The sequence below is a fragment of the Acomys russatus genome, chromosome 10, assembly GCF_903995435.1.
Source record: "Acomys russatus chromosome 10, mAcoRus1.1, whole genome shotgun sequence".
NCBI classification, from domain to species: Eukaryota; Metazoa; Chordata; class Mammalia; order Rodentia; family Muridae; genus Acomys; species Acomys russatus.
Genome location: NC_067146.1, coordinates 50,400,742 through 50,421,756, shown reverse-complemented (window position 1 = coordinate 50,421,756; position 21,015 = coordinate 50,400,742). Strand labels below are relative to the sequence as shown.

General features: G+C 43.5%; 1 protein-coding gene across 1 annotated transcript; it reads right to left on the bottom strand.

Moving 5' to 3' along the window:
* Positions 1-1,335: 1,335 nt before the first annotated feature.
* Positions 1,336-19,714, bottom strand: Psmc2 (proteasome 26S subunit, ATPase 2). The gene is made up of 12 exons (XM_051152116.1): positions 19,551-19,714; positions 12,982-13,019; positions 12,137-12,218; positions 11,680-11,779; positions 7,844-7,975; positions 7,365-7,437; positions 6,538-6,633; positions 5,391-5,555; positions 4,241-4,328; positions 1,840-2,042; positions 1,647-1,743; positions 1,336-1,562 (listed from the first exon to the last, which is right to left on the bottom strand). Exons 1-12 carry the CDS (start codon positions 19,618-19,620, stop codon positions 1,405-1,407), a joined length of 1,302 nt encoding a protein of 433 aa, XP_051008073.1. The 5' UTR covers positions 19,621-19,714; the 3' UTR covers positions 1,336-1,404.
* Between the last annotated feature and the right edge of the window lie 1,301 nt (positions 19,715-21,015).

Sequence of the window (21,015 nt, the reverse complement as noted above, 5' to 3'; positions counted from 1 at the left end):
AATATTACACTTCAATAAAAATAATGTTCATTGTGCTTTTGCTTCAGTGATTAGGAGGGTAAGATCTGGGGGCTGGGGAGACCGCTCGTCCATAAAGAATCTGCCTGGTAAACAAGGACCTCAGTCTGGCCCCCATGAACCCATGTTTTCAAAAGCCAAGAATGGAGGTGTTGGGTAGAGATTTAGGGAATGCCTGGGCCTCACTGGTGAGAACTATGTCCTATTAACAAAGTCAAAAGAAACAAGGTACACATCTTCAGAGGTTGATCGCTGGTCTGTACACGCACACCACCCTGCATATACACATAAAAATGGCTTGGTGTTAGTAGTACAGGAATTAAGTTTAAGGAGACATGTTGAGGTTTCAAATACACCTTGGTTTTACAAATAAGAATTGGACCTAGAGGTGCATGCCTTTGATCCTAGCACTGAGGAGGTAGAGAGAGAGGCGAGCAGATCTGGGTTCAAGAGCAGCCTGATCCACACAATGAGTTCCTGGACAGCCAAGGATCAGAGACCCTGCCTCAAAATAAGTAAATAAACCAATAAATACATAAAACCCAAAAATAACTCAGTCCAGACAAGAAGCTTAATCAGAGCTTTACCAACTCCCAACCACTAAAGAGATAATTTTCCTATAAACTTACCCCAGTTCTGAATTTCCTAAATCCTTACACTTCATTGTTCATTAAAACCACCAATTCTTGACTGATCCAAAACTGGTCAAATGATAGTGGACAATATAACGAATGGTTCTTTTACTTTAAGAAACATTCAAAGGCTGGAGATGGCTCAGAGGTTAAGAGCACTGGCTGCTTTTCCAGAGGTCCTGAGTTCAATTCTCAGCAACAACATGATGGCTCACACTGTCTATAATGTGGTCTAATGCTCTCTTCTGGAGTGTGGGTGTATAGGCAGAGCACTTTATACATGATAAGTAAATCTTTCAAAAAGAAATATTCGGTCCACGATGGGCGTATACAGTTCAGGGGTAGAGTGTTTACTTAGCAGTTCTCAGGACCAACAACAACAACAACAAAACCAATTTGGAAAAAACCCTCACGGGTGAAAAGCATCACAGTGCACATGGCCATATGGAGTCAGCTGCTGGCAGGAGAGTTCCAGACAGTAGGAAAGGGAGCCTATCACACTTGGACTTTCTGTACCTCCCAAGGCAATGAGATACACAGAGTGCCAGGCAGCACTAGCAGAGCAGGAGTTTCTGATGATAGGGGACTGAGGCCTGGTCAACAGTGCCCTGGAATGTTATCCTGACTAATAAATACTGCAGAGCAGGAAACAGTGATCTGGAAGCACTCATTTCATTTTGAAATCTTTTATTTTTTTTGAGGTGTCAATGAGTAATGCAAGCACAGGAAGTTCCTTCACTCTAGCCTCTGCGGCTCAATTGTACGTCATGTAGCGAGGAGTAGCGCTAAATTTGGCGTAGGACTTGATGACCTTATTTACAGCTTCCAAGAAATCCTTCTCTGTAGCAATTTTTCGCCGTGCTCGGATTGCAAACATGCCAGCTTCTGTGCAAACGCTTCGAATCTCCGCTCCTATCCAACACAGAGAAACAAAAGAGTTAATTACGGCAGCTCAAAAGACTGACTGGCAGACGAACAAGACTGCCCGCCACTTACCAGTGCTGTTTGGACACAGTCGGGCTAACAGCTCAAACCTAATGTCTCTTTCAACACTCATTGAGCGAGCATGAATCTTAAAGATGTGAGTCCGACCCTAAAAAGGAAGGAATTCACATATATTAAAATGAAAATATAGCACAGAAAGACAAAACTTCAAAACCTTTTTTTCTAAAATAAGCTTTTTTAAAACCTCTAAATCAGGTAAGCTGAACTCAATCTTCCTGTCCAGTCTCCCCGGCCTCATCAGTGCGGGATCCAAAGTATCAGGTCGGTTAGTGGCCATCAGCACTTTGATGTTGCCTCGAGGATCAAAACCATCGAGCTGATTGATCAGTTCCAGCATGGTTCTTTGCACTTCATTGTCACCCCCAGCACCGTCATCGAACCGAGCCCCTGGGAAGATCAGAGAGAAGCACTTCATGTCCAGGCAGGACCTGAAAACAGCACACCTTGGCTCACAGCCTTCCCTTACAGCGAGGTGCACACCCTACTTTAAAGTTATAAACTAATTAGAAAGCAAAAGATACCAGAGCCAAACAAAATGAAACAGAAAATACACAAAAAATATGGAGTCTGTTTTGTGTTGGCCAACTCCTCCTGGGCTGTGTCCTCCTGGAGTTTGTGTCCACTTGGCCCTCTCAGTGCTGGGATTTTGCCTCGATTGAACCTCGACAAATCTTTGCTTTAGGAAGAATTCCCCAAAACCCAGGCAGCAGTGGCACACGCCTTTAATGCCAGTGCTTAGGAAGCAGAGGCAGGTGGATCTCTTTGAGTGTGAGGCCAGGCTGGTCTACAGAGTGAGTTCCAGGGACAGGCAGAGAAACCGTGTCTCAAAAACCAAACCCTGCCCCCCACCCCAGACAGAAAAAGGAAGAATGATTCACCATAAATTTTCTTAAGAGTTTTCTTTAAAGTGTCACTGAAGTTACTCCCTGAGGAAATTTTGTTCTGCAAACTAATCAAGAACGCTTCTGCAGGGGGAGTTTTAAGATGGCAGCCTATTGCCTTGGCTAGAGTCTCCAGGTAATAATAATCTGGAGAAAGCTAGAAAACAGCTATCCAAAGGATATTAGGAGAATAGAGATGTCTCTAGGTAATAATCTAGGGAAACTATTAGGATAATAGAGATGGCGCAGCAGTCAAGAGCGCTTGCTGTTCTTGCAGCAGCTCCATTCCCCAAACCTTACAGATGGCTCACAACTGCCCACAACTCCAGCTCCGAGGCATGGACAAGCTCTCCTGGGCTAGAGAGATGGCTCCGGGGTTAGAAGCATATCCGGTTCTGGCAGAAGACCCCTGAGTCAGTTTCCTAGAATCTATGTCCTGCATCAGAATTGCCTGTAACTCCAGCTTTAGGGGGATTGGATACCCTCTCTTGGCCTCATATCCCAGGAGACACTGCACTCCCACACACATCATTCAAAATAAATATAAATACTATATGAGATTCTAAAAGCTAGAAAAAAGGCTGTACTCAGGGCAGCAACAACATTGGTAGGAGGCAATGGGAAAAACCTTCCTCAGCACTGGTGTTCGGCACAAGGCAACTGACAAAGCAAGTCACCATTTGAAAAAGACTTAAGCTGGGCACAGTGGTGTGTGTGTGCCTTTAATCCCAGCACTCTTGAGGCAGAGGCAGGTAGATTTCTTTGAGTTCAAGACCAGCCTGGCCTATAAAGCAAGTCCAGGACAGCCCAGGCTCTATTATACAAAGAAACCCTGTCTCTAAAAATAAAACAAATAAACAAACAAAAAAGGGCATGCTATGTTGGTGGCTCAGCAGCCCAAGAGCCCCTAAACCACACTTTTGGGAAACACAGCAAGTGTCACAGACTATATACTGAAACCTGACCAAAAGAATACGCTAGCCTGTGGAAATGAACTCTGACTCAGATCGGTGAAGCATTGCCAAGGTGAAAACCTGGCCCTCAGGGGAATGGTGACAGACTAGGCAGTGCCTGGGGCAGTGGGAACAAGGAGGGGCTAGCCCTGGCACTGAGGAACCCCGAGGGGTGCACAACTGAGAGATGACATCAGTTGAAGCTCTGCCAAGGATGGGAACAGCATCTGTAACCTAACGTCTAAAAAGGGAAGACTAGAACTGCCTTCACCAAGGAGCTCCCAAGGCACCAAGACCCTGGATCCAGTTTTCACATTTGGTTCCACAGAGGATACGGAAAGGAAGGTCTTGGACTAAAAACAAGTACATCTAAGAGACTACTGGAAAAAACAATGCTAGGACAGTAGTTAAGCAGAGAAAACATCAAATACGACAAAAGCAGCAAAAATGACAGGACTCAACATACATCTTTCAATACTATCTCTGTGGATTCAAGCCAGTCCTAGTTTATGTAAGTCTTTAAAATATCATTCAGGGATAACGAAATGGATCGGGGCAAGGTGCCTACCACAAGCCTGACAATGTGAATTTGATCCCTGTGCCCCACGTGGTAGAAAGAGAGAACTGACCCCCATAGGCTGTTCTTTAACCACATGCACACTATACGTGCGCACTATACACACACACACACACACACACACACACACACACACACACAAAAGTAACTAAATTGATAAAATATCATTCATACCTCCAATGGCATCAATTTCATCAAAGAAAATAAGGCAGGCTTTTTTTGTCCTGGCCATTTCAAAAAGCTCACGAACCATTCGAGCTCCCTAATGAGAAAAGTTGATTCATTATTACAGAGCTGGTTTCATGAATCTATTCAAGTACAATAAGTAAACGACAGTAAGTAAACTGCACACGTTTCCTGACTTTTTAACAGCATTGTCATCTACAGTCAAGTGTAGCTGGGCAAGGCGGCATACACTAGCATACACTAGCACTCAAGGAGTTTGAGTGCTGTGAGTTCAAGGCCAGCCTGGTCTACAAAGTGAGTCCAGGACAACCAGGGCTACACAGAGAAACCCTGTCTCAAAAAAAATCCCAAAAAAATGACCAAAGTTGGAGCCAGGCAGTGGCAGTGTGCTCAGGAGACAATGGCAGGGGGAATCTCTGAGTCCAAGGCTCTCCTTGTCTACAGAGCGAGATCCACGAAAACCAGGGCTGCACAAAGAAATCTGTCTCAAAAACAAAAAAAGACTGGTTTGTTACCTGAATTATCAAATTAATCTTGCTAGCCTCAACAATCATCACGTAGGCTTCATGACTCTGTATCTATTAAACAGCACTAAGGTTCAGGCTAGAGTGGTCAAATTAACATTCTTAAGTGAAGTAACATCAGCAAAAGTTGAAGAAATAGAAGTGTTTGATCTATCCCTTGGAATTACTGATCATTGAATTTGATTAAGTTTTGATCAAAATATTAAACTTAAAATACATACTAAGTCATGTACCCCTTTTGGTAATCCTTAAGCAGATTAAATAGTATGTTTCAGATATAATTTATATAGCCTTAGACTTTAACCTAAACATACAGACTTAGCTAAACACTTCTCTGGGTGTGGGTGTGTGTTTATAGATACCCCTGCCCACACAATAGACAGTCCATGTGTTCTTTAAACCATAGAATACTTTCTCTGAGATAACATTCCATTTACCCAGCACTTCTGGGATTTTTACCTCACACACCAAGACTGCACTATAAGCCATCCTCTTTTTGGGGAGGAAACATGTTCATCAGAATATAAAAGGTAGACTACATGGAATTATTTTTAAATTTTATGCAAATATCACAAATTTCTCACAGAGCTTTAATTCTGACAAATTCACTTTACCTCACCAACGTATTTCTGTACGAGCTCAGACCCAATAACTCGAATGAAGCAAGCGTCAGTCCGATTAGCAACTGCCCTAGCACAGAGTGTCTTGCCTGTGCCCGGGGGACCAAACAGCAGCACGCCCTTCGGAGGCTCAATCCCAAGGTTAACAAACCTCTCTGGCTGTGACAGAGACACAAAGTTTACACTTATCATTTCTGTATAATAAAAACATAAAATAATATAAAACAAGACTTCTATACAGAAACAATTTATATCTATAATTTGTATGCTTGACCTAAAATTACTTATTCTAAGACAGTAGCTAAACTGTCATATCAATGCATCTAAATGACTTTTAAAGATGCTTTAATTATCCAACCTTAGCAACACATTTTCACTTTAAATAATTAAAGTGCCTTAAAAAAAAAAAAATCCATTTATCTGGTATTCTGTGTTCCATTATTCTCCAAGATTTAACTTTTTTCTTTTGATGTTATCAGAACAAATATTTTCTTGTAATAATAACAGACATATGCTTAACATATTACTACAGGCCACACTCCTAATTTCCTTAGATTGATAAATATACCCAGCTACTTGATTCTTTTTGTTTGTTCTCTTCTGAAATTTAATCATCTTTCCATACCTCTACCCCATCAAAAGTTTTCATTAAGAAAAATAAAACAGTAGCTGAGCGTGAGGCACATACGTGTAATCCCAGCACTCAAGGAGGCAAAAGAGGCAGGCGGATAGCTGTAAACTCAAGGCCAGCCTGGTCTACAAAGTGAGTCCAGGACAGCCAGCGCTACACAGAAAAACCCTGTCTCGAAAAAACAAAGTTGGAGCTGGAGAGATGGCTCAGAGGTTAAGAGCACAGTCTGTTCTTCCAGAGGTTCTGAGTTCAATTCCCAGCACCCACATGGTGGCTCACAGCCATCTATAATGAGATCTGGTGCCTTCTTCTGGCCTGCAGGTGTACATGCAGGCAGAGCACTCATACATAAAATAAATAAACGAATCTTTAAATAAAAAACACACGTGTACGCACATACGCACGGAAAGAAGGAAGGAAAAGCATTCAAAAGCTATGGAAAACACAAGCAGTGTTAGTGCTCACGACACAGCAGATGTCTTTACACAAATGAGACGCTCAGCTACTTACATGGAGGAGAGGAGTTTCAACTACTTCTCGCAATTTCTCAATCTGTTCTTTACAGCCACCAACATCACTGTATGTGACATCAGGTTTTTCCTCCACCTAAGAGAGAAAAATTATATAACATACTTATGGACTTTTTAGTGGCAGACTTAGTACCAGTCTGTAACAACAATGTGGATGAAAGGGAGTTAGACCTGTCTGCTACATGTTACAACACTAGAACTATGACAGTAATATAACCTCCCAAATATAATGTTTGGTAACTTTTTCCTGCATAACCTACATTAGCTACTTAAAAGCTTCAAACTCAAGCCAGCTAGTGGTGGTGCACGCCTTTATTATTTATTTATTTATTTGGTTTTTTAAGACAGGGTTTCTCTGTGTAACAGCTCTAGCTGTCCTGGAACTCGCTCTGTAGACCAGGCTGGCCTTGAACTCACAGAGATCTGCCTCCCAGTACACACCTTTTATCCTAGCACTCAGGAGGCAGAGGCGGGAGGACCTCTGTGAGCTCAAGGCCAGCCTGGTCTACAAGTTGAGTCCAGGACAGCCAAGGCTACACAGAGAAACTTTGTCTTGAAAAAACAAAACAAAACAAACAAAAAAGCTTCAAACTTTTTTGGAATAAATACAATTGGTTTTTTTTTTTCTTTTTTCTTTTTCCCCGGTTTAGGGTTTCGTTTGTTTTAATGAGATAGACTATCACTCCATGCTAGCATGGCAATCTTTCTGCCTAAGCCTGCCAAATGCTGGGATTACAGATAAGAGTCACTATACCCGGCTTGCAATTATACTAAAGCCATGCCAACCCCTCTCCCCAGGTTTCTTACCTGCATCATGGTGACTGTTGGGTCAATCTTAGGAGGTAGTGGAATGTGAATTTGGTATTTATTTCTGTCCACACTAAGGAAGAAAACATAAAAACCAAAAACAAAAGATGTTCTTTAAGTTTTAAGAAGACCTTTTCTGACTTGTGTTTATCTTTAAAGCCATGTTACAAGTAGGCAAAAAAAGATCCAGTCCCAGAAGTTAGGAAGAGGAAAGTTACGAAGAGTGAGTTATTTTGTACTCTACAGACATTAAGTCAATCCTCCTCAGTTCTTCTCAAGCAGGTGCCACATCCACCTTAGCTGCACATCTTTAGTTAGGACACATCAGGCCGTGCATAAGAGCAATAGTGGGAGTGGGAAGGCTGTTGTGGTGTGAAGCCACGGAATTCGCAAAAGGAAAGATGGCGAGGTGTACCAAGCGTATTCATACTGCGTAGCCTATGTTTACTCACTGAAATCAAGTTATGGTTCGACCTTACCCAACTCTCATCCCCTCTTCAATGTCAGTCGGTGCCACCTGGTCACTGAGGTCCACCACAAACTTGGCAAACTGCTTCACATTGATAATGTATTTTGGGTCCTCTGAGTCAGCATTGATGATCTTCGTGCATCTAACATAGCAAAAGGCTTCGTGAGAGTAAGGAACCTAAACCACCAAGAGTGAGCTCAAGTAAGTGGATTCCTTCCAGGGCATGCCATGTAACACAGAGACGTGCAGGCCAGAGCTGCAGTCACTGAGCCACTGCTCAATCCTAGCTGAGCCATAATCATGTCAGATGATACCCTTCTCCAGAAAAAACTCTCATTAGTGGTTCTCAAGTTTGACTTTCCTTCTCTTGTCCCTTTGTTGTCAGTGACATCTTTCGTCTTAGCTGACTCTGCTTTTCATTTTCCCTGTGTCTTATATCAAATTCAGTAATTATGCGTTTTCATTTCTTCATGGGTTCACACTTTAAATTCATTTTTAAAAAAAGATTTATTTATTTATTATTATGTATACAGTGCTCTGCCTGCATGTACATCTGCAGGCCAGAGGAGAGCATCAAATCACATTAGAGATGGGTGCTGGGAATTGAACTCATGACCTCTGGAAGAGCAGTCAGTGCTCTTAACCGCTGAGCCATCTCTCCAGCCCCCTTTAAATCCATTTTTGTTACTGTTTTTTGTTTTGTTTTGTGTTTTGAGACAGGGTTTCTCTGTGTACCCCTGGCTGTCCTGGAACTCGCTCTGTAGACCAGGCTGAGCTTGAACTCAGAGATCCGCCTGTCTCTACCTCCCAAATGCTGGAATTAAAGGAGTGGTTTGTTGTTATTTTTAATTTGAAAATATTCACTCTCTGAGAGATCTGGTAAAAGTTACAATATAATACCATGTGTGTCCAAGTATGTACTAAAGAAAATAGAATATAGAATTTGTATTAGGCAGCTATTGCATAAACATAGCAACAAATACAGAGAAATACAAAACAGGCTCTAGAGTGTGCGTGTTGACAGAACTAAGGGAGGAGTATTTTATGTACAGCATATGAGACAAGTCGGTTTTCTGTTGCCAGGCAAGGCCTTCTGAGGGAGAATTAAGTGTCTGATTAATTTAGCTGACCAACCTGCTTCTCCATAGGCACAGAGGTAGAATTTGGTATTTTTAACCATGGAGAAGGAAGTGGGGCTGTTGGGAAGGGCAGGGGGGTTATGCTCATTTGTTTTTTGGTTTAAGACACGGTCTTAATATGTAGCTGAGGCTGGCATCAGACATGTGGTGAGCCTCCTAATGCAGCCTCGAGTGCTAGGTCATAGGTGTGAACCACCATGATCTACCACCATGTCTGGTTAATCCATTTAAAAAGTAGGTGGGGTATGTTTTCCCATACCTATAATTCCAACACTTGGAAGTGGAGGAGAGGCAGGAGGATCATTACAAGTCTGAGACCAGTCTAGGCCACAGAGTGAGAGCCCATCTTTAAAAAAAGAAAGAAATGGATACAGAAACTTTCACTTACGAACACCTTCAACAGCCTATTCCTCCTTAGAAGCTGTAAAAATGCTAGCAGAACCAGTCAAAAATCAGTATTTTAGAAACCTGGAAATTACTAAGGGATGAGGACAATAGAAGGATTTTTTTCTTTTTTCTTTTCTCTTTTTTGGTGGCTATGAGGCTCAGTGGAAAAAGGTGCCTATTGCCAAGCCTGATGATCTGAGTTTGATTTCTATACATGCGGCATCTCATTAGAATTAACAATTAAATCTTCCTCCTCTCCATGCTGTAGGAAACCTGAACACCACCAGCCTCATGACTGTGGTGATGGCCAGGAGGACCAGAGCCCTGGCAGCTCCTAGAGCAGCAGAATGCACCCAGCATCCTGAGCCCAAACTCGGAGAGGCGGCACGCATGCACCTGGCCTGCTGCTCACTCAGACAGAGCCTGTTTTTATCTAAGCGGACTCCAAGCTTAGCTGGGAAACATCAGCTGGGAATCTAAGAAAAGCGACCGGCCAGTTATTTATCATCAGCTGAACAAACAAGAGACTGACAACAAAAATAAAAGTAACAGCAAGCACTGACAATAACCAACACTGGGAAAGGGGGAACCTCATTTCCAGAGCTGAGGTATTACAGTGGCCAGCTCTTTTTCCTTTTTCATTCCAGTGTTGACGAATAAACCCAGGGCCTCCTGTATGCTAAGCAAAAGCCATTACTGAAACACTCCCCGGTCAGATGAAAAACTGTTACACACCAAAAGAAGCAAGAAATAAATCATGGAGGCTGGAGAGATGGCTCAGAGGTTAAGAGCACTGACTGCTCTTCCAGAGGTCCTGAGTTCAATTCCCAGCAACCTCATGGTGGTTCACAACCATCTATAATGTGATCTGGTGCCCTCTTCTGGCGGGCAGGTGTGCATGCAGGCAGAGCATATACATAATAATAAATAAGTAAATTTAAAATAAATTAATAAGTAAAGCATGGCCCTGGAATATAAAAAAAATACAGAATACAAGAAATCATCAATAGACACGGTCTCGGGTAGCTCAGGTGCTGGTCTCACTAAACAAAAACTTTAAAATAAGGATCACTAGCTACCATGAGAGAACTAAAGGGAGTCACGTCTAAAGAATTGGTGAGAAGCATGAGAACAGAAGCACACTGGGGAACGATAAGGAAAGCACAGCAGAACACAACACGCCCATGAAGAGATGGAGCTACGCATGGGCATGGCGCAGCAGCTCTGCAATGCCAGCATTCAGGACACAGACGCCAAAGGACCTTCCCAACTTCAAGTCAGCATAGTCTACACAGCGCGCTATAGGCCACCAGAGCAAGGCAGACTCAGAAACAAAACAAACCACACAGGCGGCAGGGCGCCTTTAATCCCCACACTCAGGAGGCAGAGGCAGGTGGATCTCTGTGATTTCAAGGCCAGCCTCGTCTACAAATCCAGTTCCAGGACAGCCAAGGCCACACAGAAACTATCTTGAAACACAAACAAACAACCTCAAGGGGTTAAGATGACTCGGCAGGTAAAAGGGCTTGCCACCAAACCTGATACTCTGAGCTTACTCTCCACAATCCACATGGTACAGAGGAGGCCTCCCAAAAGTTATCTTCCAACCCCCACACCCACAGTGCAGCACATGGAGTGCTCACACATGATAAATGTCATAAAGTCTCTAAGGACTCAGGATTTACTTCTTTGCAGGCACACAGGAAGACACACATAAGAGGGTTCACTCTCACTAAGGTCTTCATACTGTGCTCTGAACTTTCTGATCATCTCAACTCTTTTTTTTTTTTTTCCTTTTTCTTTTTCAAGACAGGGTCTCTGTGTGTAACAGTTCTGGCCATCCTGGACTCACTTTGTAGATCAGGCTGGCCTTGAACTTACAGCAATCTGCCTGCCTCTGCCTCCCAGGTGCTGGGATTAAAGGTGTGCGCCACCACACCCGGCTCAATCTTTTTTTTTTTTTAAAGATTTGTACAGTAAGCATTCTACCTGAATGTGTGCCTGCAGGCACCAGGTCTCATTATAGATGGTTGTGAGCCACCATGTGGTTGCTGGGAATTGAACTCAGGGCCTTTGGAAGAACAGCCAGTACTCTTAACCTCTAAGCCATCTCTCCAGCCCCGATCATCTCAATCTTTATGATCATACTTCACATATTTTTAATAATTACTTGAGATACAGAATCTTATTTCAAGATGCTTGTAGAAAACTTTATTTATGAAATGTAAAACAATTTTTTTTTCTTAAACTACTGTTATTAGTCCAGAACTCTAAAATGTGCTTGGAAATAAAAATAGATTCCCAAGGAGTACTCACATACCTCGCAACCTGCAAAGGCTGTTCACTCTGTAGTGTCTGTTTATCTGCAGCCAAATCCCACAGGGCTGGTGGGGCCAGGCCAGTGTCAGACTCCTTAATACCTACAAAGAGACAGATGACAAAATTCAGCAAAATGTAGTATACCACTAAAAGAGAATATTAAATGTAGTTAAATTTCTTAAGATTTAAAAAAAAATCTGTAACTCATGATTTAACTTCAAATTTTACTCAAAACTTATATTTAAAAATATGCCAGGTGTGGTGGCACATGCCTTTAATCCCAGCACTTGGGCAGCAGAGGCAGGGATCCCTGTGAGTTCGAGGCCAGCCTGGTCTACAAGGTGAGTCCAGGACAGAGAAACCCTGTCTCAAAAAACAAAACAAAACAAAACAAAACAAAATAAAAAACTGTAGCAGCATCAACAATTCACATAGCCAGGGAGCTGGGGTATACCTACCAGTGAGCTCATTGATTTTTTTGAGAAGCTGTTGAATGTCATCCTCAACCTGCTTGATCTGCCTGGAGTAAGTGCTCTGGCCCTGGGTGTAAAGATCAGTTTAGTGAGAACAGCTAAACATCAGCAGTTTACTAATGTCGGACACACCGTGTAGCAATACAGCCCTGCCTGCCTTACTGTATCAGAGCCTGGGGAGTGAGCAGAGGAGGGAGACCGTTTCAGACATGATCTTCAGCAGTTCCTTGTGCATTTACAGTCTCAGCCTGTAGCTGATCTGCACCCTGCTGAGTACCCCTGGCTGGCCCAGCTGTGGCAGTCCTGAGTGCTGGGCGAGAGGTGAGCCCAGCACGCCTAGCTGGAAAGTAGTGTCTGCTATGCACTTACATGATTTCCAGTCTAATTTTGTCACATGTGTTTTAGTCACAGCAACCATTTACACAGGTCACTTCAAATACCCATCCGTATTTTACCACTCACCATTAGAGGCTGCACAAGGTCAGGAGGAAGTTGAAGCATGCTGCACACCCATTCTGTGGTCATCTAGACACTTTATTTATTATTATGTATACAGTTCTCTGCCTGCAAGTACACCTCCATGCCAGAAGAGGGCATCAGGTCACATTACAGACGACTGTGAGCCACTATGTGGGTGCTGGGATTTGAACTCAGGACTTCTGGAAGAACAGTCAGTGCTCTTAACCTCTGAGCCATCTCTCCAACCCCAAGCCCTTCTTAATTAATGTGGACACTTTGATACTCCCTGATAATCAGTTTAGAGAGACAAAACAAAAAACAATTTTTGTTTAAATACAAAACAAAACGTTGAAGGCATTTAAAAGACTTACGTAAGTTTTCAACAAGGCAATATCCCCTTCATCCAGAGCTAAAACAAAACAGAAACAATACATGATGCTAAGTTCAACAAGAGAGGGCAGATGGTCAACTCTTCTGTTCAAATCAAAGTTTTAACTGAGTTCCAAAAACTGAGTAAGAATGGAGAAGAGGGAATAAATTACATACAAGATTACTATTTTATATACCTTATGTCCTGCACAAATAAAATATACCCGTATGGACCTTAGCTAAATAATCCTGCTATACTTATACAATGAAATACAAAGCAGCAGATAGCGGTGGTGGTGGCGGTGGCAGTGGTGGTGATGGCGGCAGTGGTGATGGCGGTGGTAGTGGCAGTGATGGTGGCGGTGCTGGTGGTGGTGGTAGTGGTGGTGATGGTGGCTGTGATGTGGTGGTGGCGGTAGTGGCGGTGCTGGTGGTGGTGGCGGTGACGGTGGCTGTGATGGTGGAGGTGGTGGTAGTGGCGGTGATGGTGATGGTGGTGGTGCTGGTGGTGGTGATGGTGGCGGTACATGCTTTTAATTCCAGCACTTGGGAAGCAGAGGCAGGAGAATTAAGGCCAGCCTGGTCTATAGAGAGAGCTCCAGGACAGCCAGGGCTACACAGAGAAAACCAAAGAAAAACAAAATACAAAGCAGCCATGAAGATAATTACAGTTCTTATCAGGTGTGGTGGTGCAGGCCTTTAATCCCAGCACTCGGGAGGCAGAGGCAGGTGGATCGCTGTGAATTCAAGGTCAGCCTGGCCTACAAATCAAGTCTAGAATAGCCAAGACTACACAGAGAAACCCTGTCTCGAAAAACAAAAAACAACAAACAAGGAAAAGATTATAGTTCTTATAGAAAGCTATTCAAATATTATCTAGTCAAATAAGGTTAAAATATTGAAAATGCATACATTTGTCTTCATACAGAAAATCTTTCTGAAGTCTACAAAGAGGAGTCTTAGTTGCTGAGTACCTAAATGTTATCAGTGGTTATCTGGTATTATAAAGGATTTACAGTCTATCTGTAAATGATGCAGAGTCCATACTTCTTTAATGGTACATTGTGCATTGTGAATTTGCACAGTCACTACAATTTAACTATGATCCAGAAGTCCATGCCCATGCGCTTCTGTGGGCATTTAAGAGCATGAACACAGGCGCACCCGCCTCATGGATCTCAAACAGAGGTGATGTGACAGGTAGGAGAGGTACAGGGTGTAGTCTAAGAGCTCAGGCACCAGTCCGACAGAAATGAATCCCAATTCTGAAATCTGTTAGTGGGATAGCCTCAGGCAAATGACTCATCAGTTCTATAAAATAAAGAATAAAAAGAAAAAAAGAAATAAATAAAATTTAAAAAATAATTAAGCTGGGCGTGGTGGCACACACCTTTAATCCCAGCACTCGGGAGGCAGAGGCAGGCGGATCGCTGTGAGTTCAAGGCCAGCCTGGTCTACAAAGTGAGTTCAGGATAGCCAAGGCTACATAGAGAAACCCTGTCTGAAAAACAAAACAAAACAAAACCTAAAAGCAAACAAATGAAACACAACAAAAAAAAGAATAAACCAGGATCAGTTGTTTCTAGAATGTAACATTAGACTCTGCGTGAGATACAGTGTGTGTGTAGAGTGTAAGAGATGCCTTTCCTTCTACAAGCAGTGGTTCGGCATTTGTTAATTCACCATTTGCAAGACCTTACAGAATATGTTTTCTATGGCTATCAACTACCAACCACAGAGGCTGTCTTAGGGGTTAAGAGCACTGAGGCTGGATTTCAGCATCATCACAAGTTGCTCATAACCATCTGAACTCCAGTTTCAGGACATGTAAGGCTGTCTTCTGGCCTCTAGGTACCAGGCACACACGTGTTACACATACATACATGCAAGCAAATCACCCATAAACTAATGTTTTTTAAACCAACTGTCCATATTTTCAAGAGAAGCTTTTCAGTCTGAAACAGTCTCCATAGGGAGGAAGGCTCTTTTCTAAGTGAAACAAGAAAAAGCATGCTTAGTTAACAGCCCTGGAGCAGTCTTGGTGAAGCGGTGTTCTTCTCAGGAGCAATGAGACCTGGGTAGTGGAGGCTTAGGGTACTGGTAAGGCAGTCCATGAGCCAGGATGGGTCTGTGCAGACCACAGCACACTTGAACATTAAAAAACTCTTATCTTGCTGGGCGTGGTGGTGCACGCCTTTAATCCCAGCACTCAGAAGGCAGAGGCAGGTGGATCTCTGTGAATTCGAGGCCAGCCTGGTCTAAAGAATGAGTTCCAGGACAGCCATAACTATAGAGAAATCTTGTCTTACAAAAACAACAACAACAAAAATAAAATTTATAAAAAAGGAGGAAAGAAAGGAAGGGTGGAAGGAAGGAAGGAAAGAAAGAAAGAAGGAAGGGCTGGATGCTCAATCCCTAGCTCTGAAAAAGAAAACAAGGAAAAAGAAACGAAAAGCCAGGGCTGGAAAAACCTGGAGAGTAAGAATATGAAGGACACTTTGTGGGTGCCACAGTATGGGGAGTAGGGACTACTGACATGGACTCTGGCCGCCCAATGTTGATCGCTTCCCCTGGCTGGGTGGCCTTGCCAGGTCACAGAGGAAGAGGACACAGGTAGTACAGATGTTTTATTCAAGGTTGCCAAATACAAATAGCCAAAACACTATGAATTTATATAATTCCTGATTATTTTGTGGTTCTTCTTGCTGTAGGTAGTTTATTGTGTATATGTGTAATAATACAAATGTATATGTAAAAAAAGAGAAAAAAAAGATTGTAAACACACAACAGCATACTACACTGGGAGTCAAGGGAGAGGAGAACCAAACACAATACACAGGCTTGGCACCTGGGAACATAGTGCACAGAAACTGGTTGGTACAGACAGGTGTCTATTTCCATCTCAATTTTCCTCAGCTTCAGGTATCACTCCCTGTAGGAGGAGAGTTTGCAGACAGGCTGGACCGCTGTACTTTGGAAGCCTGGTTACAAGTTTGTCTTTGGCTGGTAGCTTGAAACTTTGATCATTCCAGAACTGACAGAGTAGTTCACTGTGCCCAACCTATTTTCACAAAGAACAGTTTATGCAGAATACCAACTTCCTTCTGAGAGTCTGCAATTTTGGTATGTACTAGGCAAAACCAGCCTAGATAGTCAACTCCAGTAAAAATACTGGCTTTGGCACTGAGTCTCCATCACTCTTCCTTGACTGGCAATTATTTTACACATAACATCATATCTTGCTGTTGAGACAATCAGGAGCATATATCCGTGCCATTCTTATTCCTGGTTCCCTCTGTTCCTCTGTCCATGTCCTCTGTCCCCTTTGTCTTTGCAGATTTTGCTTTGTATCTATCCACAGTGAAGTCACAGTCACAACTATAACTGCCTAAGTCCCATGACGCGGCCTACGAACTTTAGAATCTAAGGATTCTTGAGAGTCCCTCACACAGCAGCATACCCCAGTGTGGCAACCCAGAAGGCAGAGAAATTGGACAGGAGCGTTTCAGTGCCAACATGAAGTCCAAAAGATTAAGCGAGTGCCAAGTGACCCTGTCCTTCTGGTCTTGGCTGCCACCGGCCTCAACAAAGACTGCAGGGCATCTACATCTCACTAAACACATCAAGTTCTTTGACGACACGATCCAGGAGGTGTGTGGCTTTATGAATGACGTTTCTCGGGCTCCAAGAACAAACAGAACTCAAATTCATCGAGAAGGTAGGGATGCACCAAGGGGAAGCAGTGAGGAGCTGAGCAGCCTAATAGTGGCCACAAGGAAAGCAGCTACCCAGGGCTGATCCACCCTGCTTGTCATCTCCCACAGTAAACCTCTATAAACTGGAGAGAGAGGGGAAAAACGGTTCACTGAAATCTGAGAAGAGACAGCTTCAGATGTGAACGGATGAAGTTACCAGAAAGAAAAGGCGGAAGATAAGCAATAAAATTTAGTTAGAAGAGCCTAGTAGGGCCCAGCACTACCTAGTAAAGCAGCAGACACAGGACAACAGAAGTCGCCTCTGTTCAGAGTCACTGTATGAGACATAGTGAGTGGAGACTAATGTAATATATAATATGGATATCTATTTAATGCCACAAGTACAATTATTTCCAAACTACACTGGAGGAAAAATCAATTTAGGCCATTTGTTATTGCATGGCCAATTAGTAAGAACCAGTGTCAAGATTTACATCTAGCTCCCCCTAACACCAAGTGCATCCTTTCAGCTGTTTAGCCAATAAAAGAAGAAAGGAAGGGAAGGGAAGGAGGGAGGGAGAGAAAAGGCAAGACAGGGAGGGAGGGGAGAAGAGACAATGAAAAAGAAAGTGGGTTGTAGAGTGTAAAGAAGGAATAGGTTTTCTCAATTGTATGCTTTTTAGGACAAAATAGATTGCTAGTGTATTTACAGAAACAAAAGGAGAAAATTCTGTAGAGACAAAAACAGGAGCAGTGACAAGGTCCTGGGGGAGAAAGGGAGAGGTAAGACCAGGAACAGAGATGAGGAAATACTTGACAGAAACCGGCATCACGTTCTCTGAGGCAGACCTGAGTGAAAGGTGACATAGAAGAAAACTCTTAGGGGAAGGTAGGGAGTCATCAGGCAGGAACACAGGAGCCGCACCGCACCGAGGCTTGAAGAAGAGCTGAAAGGTTGGACTGAGACAACTCGGCAAACCAAGTGGGGTCAGCAGTCACAAGACAATAATCACCAGAGGTGTGTATGTGTGAGAACTGGGGTGTGTATGTGTGAGAACTGGGGTGTGTATGTGTGAGAACTGAAGCGACTCGATCGACAAGGTTGAACTAACTTCAACAAATGTTTCTGCCTAGCAGCAGAAAGAGACTCAAAACAATGAAGTTGCCAGAATTTAAAAAGGCAAAGCAAAACGTACGCAGTAAAAAGGTCTGCCGTCTTAGAGGTGAGAGTGACAGCTAAGAGCCATCGCCTTCTAAGATGCGGATGAGGAGCAAAGTCACCAGAAGTCAGGGTATCCCACTGCTGGAGAGACTAAAAGTGATGACACAGCACCAAGACAGGAGCCAAAGAACACGGGGCTTGAAATCGCAGCAGCCTCAGAGCGAGGCTTAAATCAAATAAAGTCATGTATCGCCCAGGCTACCTTAGGAAGAGCATTTAATTTCTCCAGCACTGACCCATCATCTGACACCTAGAGATCTCTCTACCTTCACAGTGTCTCTGTAAAGATCATGGAAGACACACATGAAATCCAACACACTTTAGTCATACTTGAACTCCAAAAGAACCTAATTCCTTTACAAAATACCATATCCAGAGAAAAGACCTGGGTTACTATAAACAAATACAAACTTTCTGACTACGTTTTCCAATTGGTGCTGAGTGCCTCTGAAACTTTCAGCAGTGTAAAACACTTTTAAGGGGAGTGACAAAGTGAGTGAAGATAAAAGAAAAAAAAATTCTTTCTTTAGGGAAGAGGCATAAATGGTGAAGGATGGGTGAGTTTGCGGTTCTTAAGAAAGGGAAGAGTGAGACATCGCAACACTGAAAAATAGTTTTTAAAGTGAAAAATAAAAGTTGAAAACAAGGCATAAGATTAGAGGAGAAAAAAGCGGCGTTGGGAGGGGGGCGTTTACTATGGGGGTGGGAGGGGGTGCTTACTACGGGCGTGGGAGGGGGTGTTTACTACGGGGGTGGGAGGGGCGTTTACTACGGGGTGGGAGGGGGCATTTACTACGGGGGTGGGAGGGGGCGTTTACTATATCGAAAATGTTGACATCTCACGAACTGAATGGAAAAAAAAAATGTCAACAAGTCTAGTCTCTGTGGGGAGTAACTGGCAAAATGACAACCCTGCTTCTGCCTCTAGAATTTAGACTATAACTTCCATGTGGTAATTGACATGACACGGTCATTTATAGACTCGAACATTCGAAATCTCCATCGATGATGAAATTGGTTTTGTACATCCATAACATGGGACATTTTGTATATCGAGCCAAGCACTTGCTATCATAAATCTCTAAATTCCAGATGCTGATATAGAGCAAGATACATTATGATACACACACACACACACGCGCGCACACACACACACGCACACACACTTCCACCTGTATTTAAAATTGCTAGAAAGAAAAGTAAAATGACAGTTCATTGCTTGGCTGGAATCCGCACTGGTTGGAATGTGAGGACCAGAACGAGAGACTTTATCTTTTCTAACTCCAGTTGCGAGCCGTGGCGTTTCAGAGCTGTCGCCAGGCAGCGGTAGCACCGAGCTGGGGAGGCGGGGACTGGGGCCGAGAGGAAACACCCAAACCCCGCTAGGCTGGCCACTTTTTTGGAAGCCTGCAAGGCCACACTGGAGACGAAGTTTAACGCCTGATAAAATATCGATTGACAAAAAAACCTGATTAAAAACAATCTGTGAGCAGGAGAAGACTCCAGAGCTTTTAGTGAGTAAGGAAGCGGTAGGACTGCGGCCCAGGCCCGTCACCGTCAAAGCGGACAGAGCACCGAGGCGGCGGGAAGCCCGCGTCTCTGCGGTGCCAGCGCTGCTCGCCCCCGGCTTGGGAGCTCGAGCAGGTCCTCTCACCTCGGATGGGCTTGTCGTCCTTCTCATCCTCCTTGGTTTTCCGCTGGTCTGCACCTAGGTAATCCGGCATTTTAGGAGGCCCCGAGAGTTCCCGGCGTCTCACGGATTACACAGCACCTTCCACGCTTCCGGTGGTGTCTTCCCTTTTCTTCCCCACCGGAAGTAGCTCCGCGCTCTGGCGCCCATTTACACTGCGCCTAGGGCCTGAGGAGACTGGCTGGCTGTAAATTTGTGCTCAAGCCGGGACTTCAGGAAGGATTGATTGATTACCTGTTGGGAGACGTCTATTCACCCCGCCCCCTCAGCAAGCCCGAACAGGAACTTCCAAGATTAGCTCTGGCTCAGTTGATGAACTTAAATCTTGATTTAGACATTAATAAATAACACACACACAAATAAATACACACAATGGGTAATTTATTAAATCTCCAAATTTTAATTTCCTCTTTACCTCACAAGATTGGGAAGGCACTAAATAACCGTAAGATGCTCAGCAGTTCAGACACAGTTGGTAGCTGGATCTACAAATAGAAGGAAGGTAGTGCATTTCTGTTAGGAAATGTGCATCCAGGTTATACAAAGAACTGCAACTTAACAAGAAAAACACTCAGGTTCTTATACTGGGAAGGGAGGGGAGTTTAAAAGATCGGGGAAAAGGAAGCGGGTAAAGACCGTGGACAGAATACGCAAACTGTCAACAAGCGAACAGAAAAGACGTTCCACCATGGAAAATGCATATCAAAAGCACATTATTCCTTAGGATGGCTGCTTTTTTCCCCTCCTTAGCACAGGGTCTCTCTGCGTCATCCTGGATGGCCTTGAACTCCATATGTAGAGCAGGCTGGCCTCGAAAATACAGAGATCTATGGCCGGGCGTGGTGGCGCACGCCTTTAATCCCAGCACTCGGGAGGCAGAGGCAGGCGGACCACTGTGAGTTCGAGGCCAGCCTGGTCTACAAAGTGAGTCCAGGATGGCCAAGGCTACACAGAGAAACCCTGTCTCGAAAAACCAAAAAAAAAAAAAAAAAAAAAAAAAAAAGAAAAGAAAATACAGAGATCTGCTGCCTCTGCTTCCCTGAGTGCTGCGGACAAAGGTGTGTGCCACCACGCCCGACTCATGGATGGCTTGCATTTATTTATTTATTTATAAGAAAAAGAAGTTTGAGAGATGAATGAGAAAAACAGAACCTTTGTATACCGTTGGTAGGTAAAATGATGCAGTTGTTGAAAACAACTAAAATAGGATCTAAATGAGCTAGCAGTTCCATTTCTTAACATAAAATAGTCGTTAAGTGGGCAAATAGTAGTTAGTGGGATTTCAAAGAGAAACGCATACAGCCATGTTCACAACTGCATTAGCAATAGACCAAATGAAGAACAGCCCAAGCATGCAGATACATATGAGTGGATGAATAAAACATGCTATGAGAATACAGTATTATTTGGTCTTAAAAAATAAATTCTG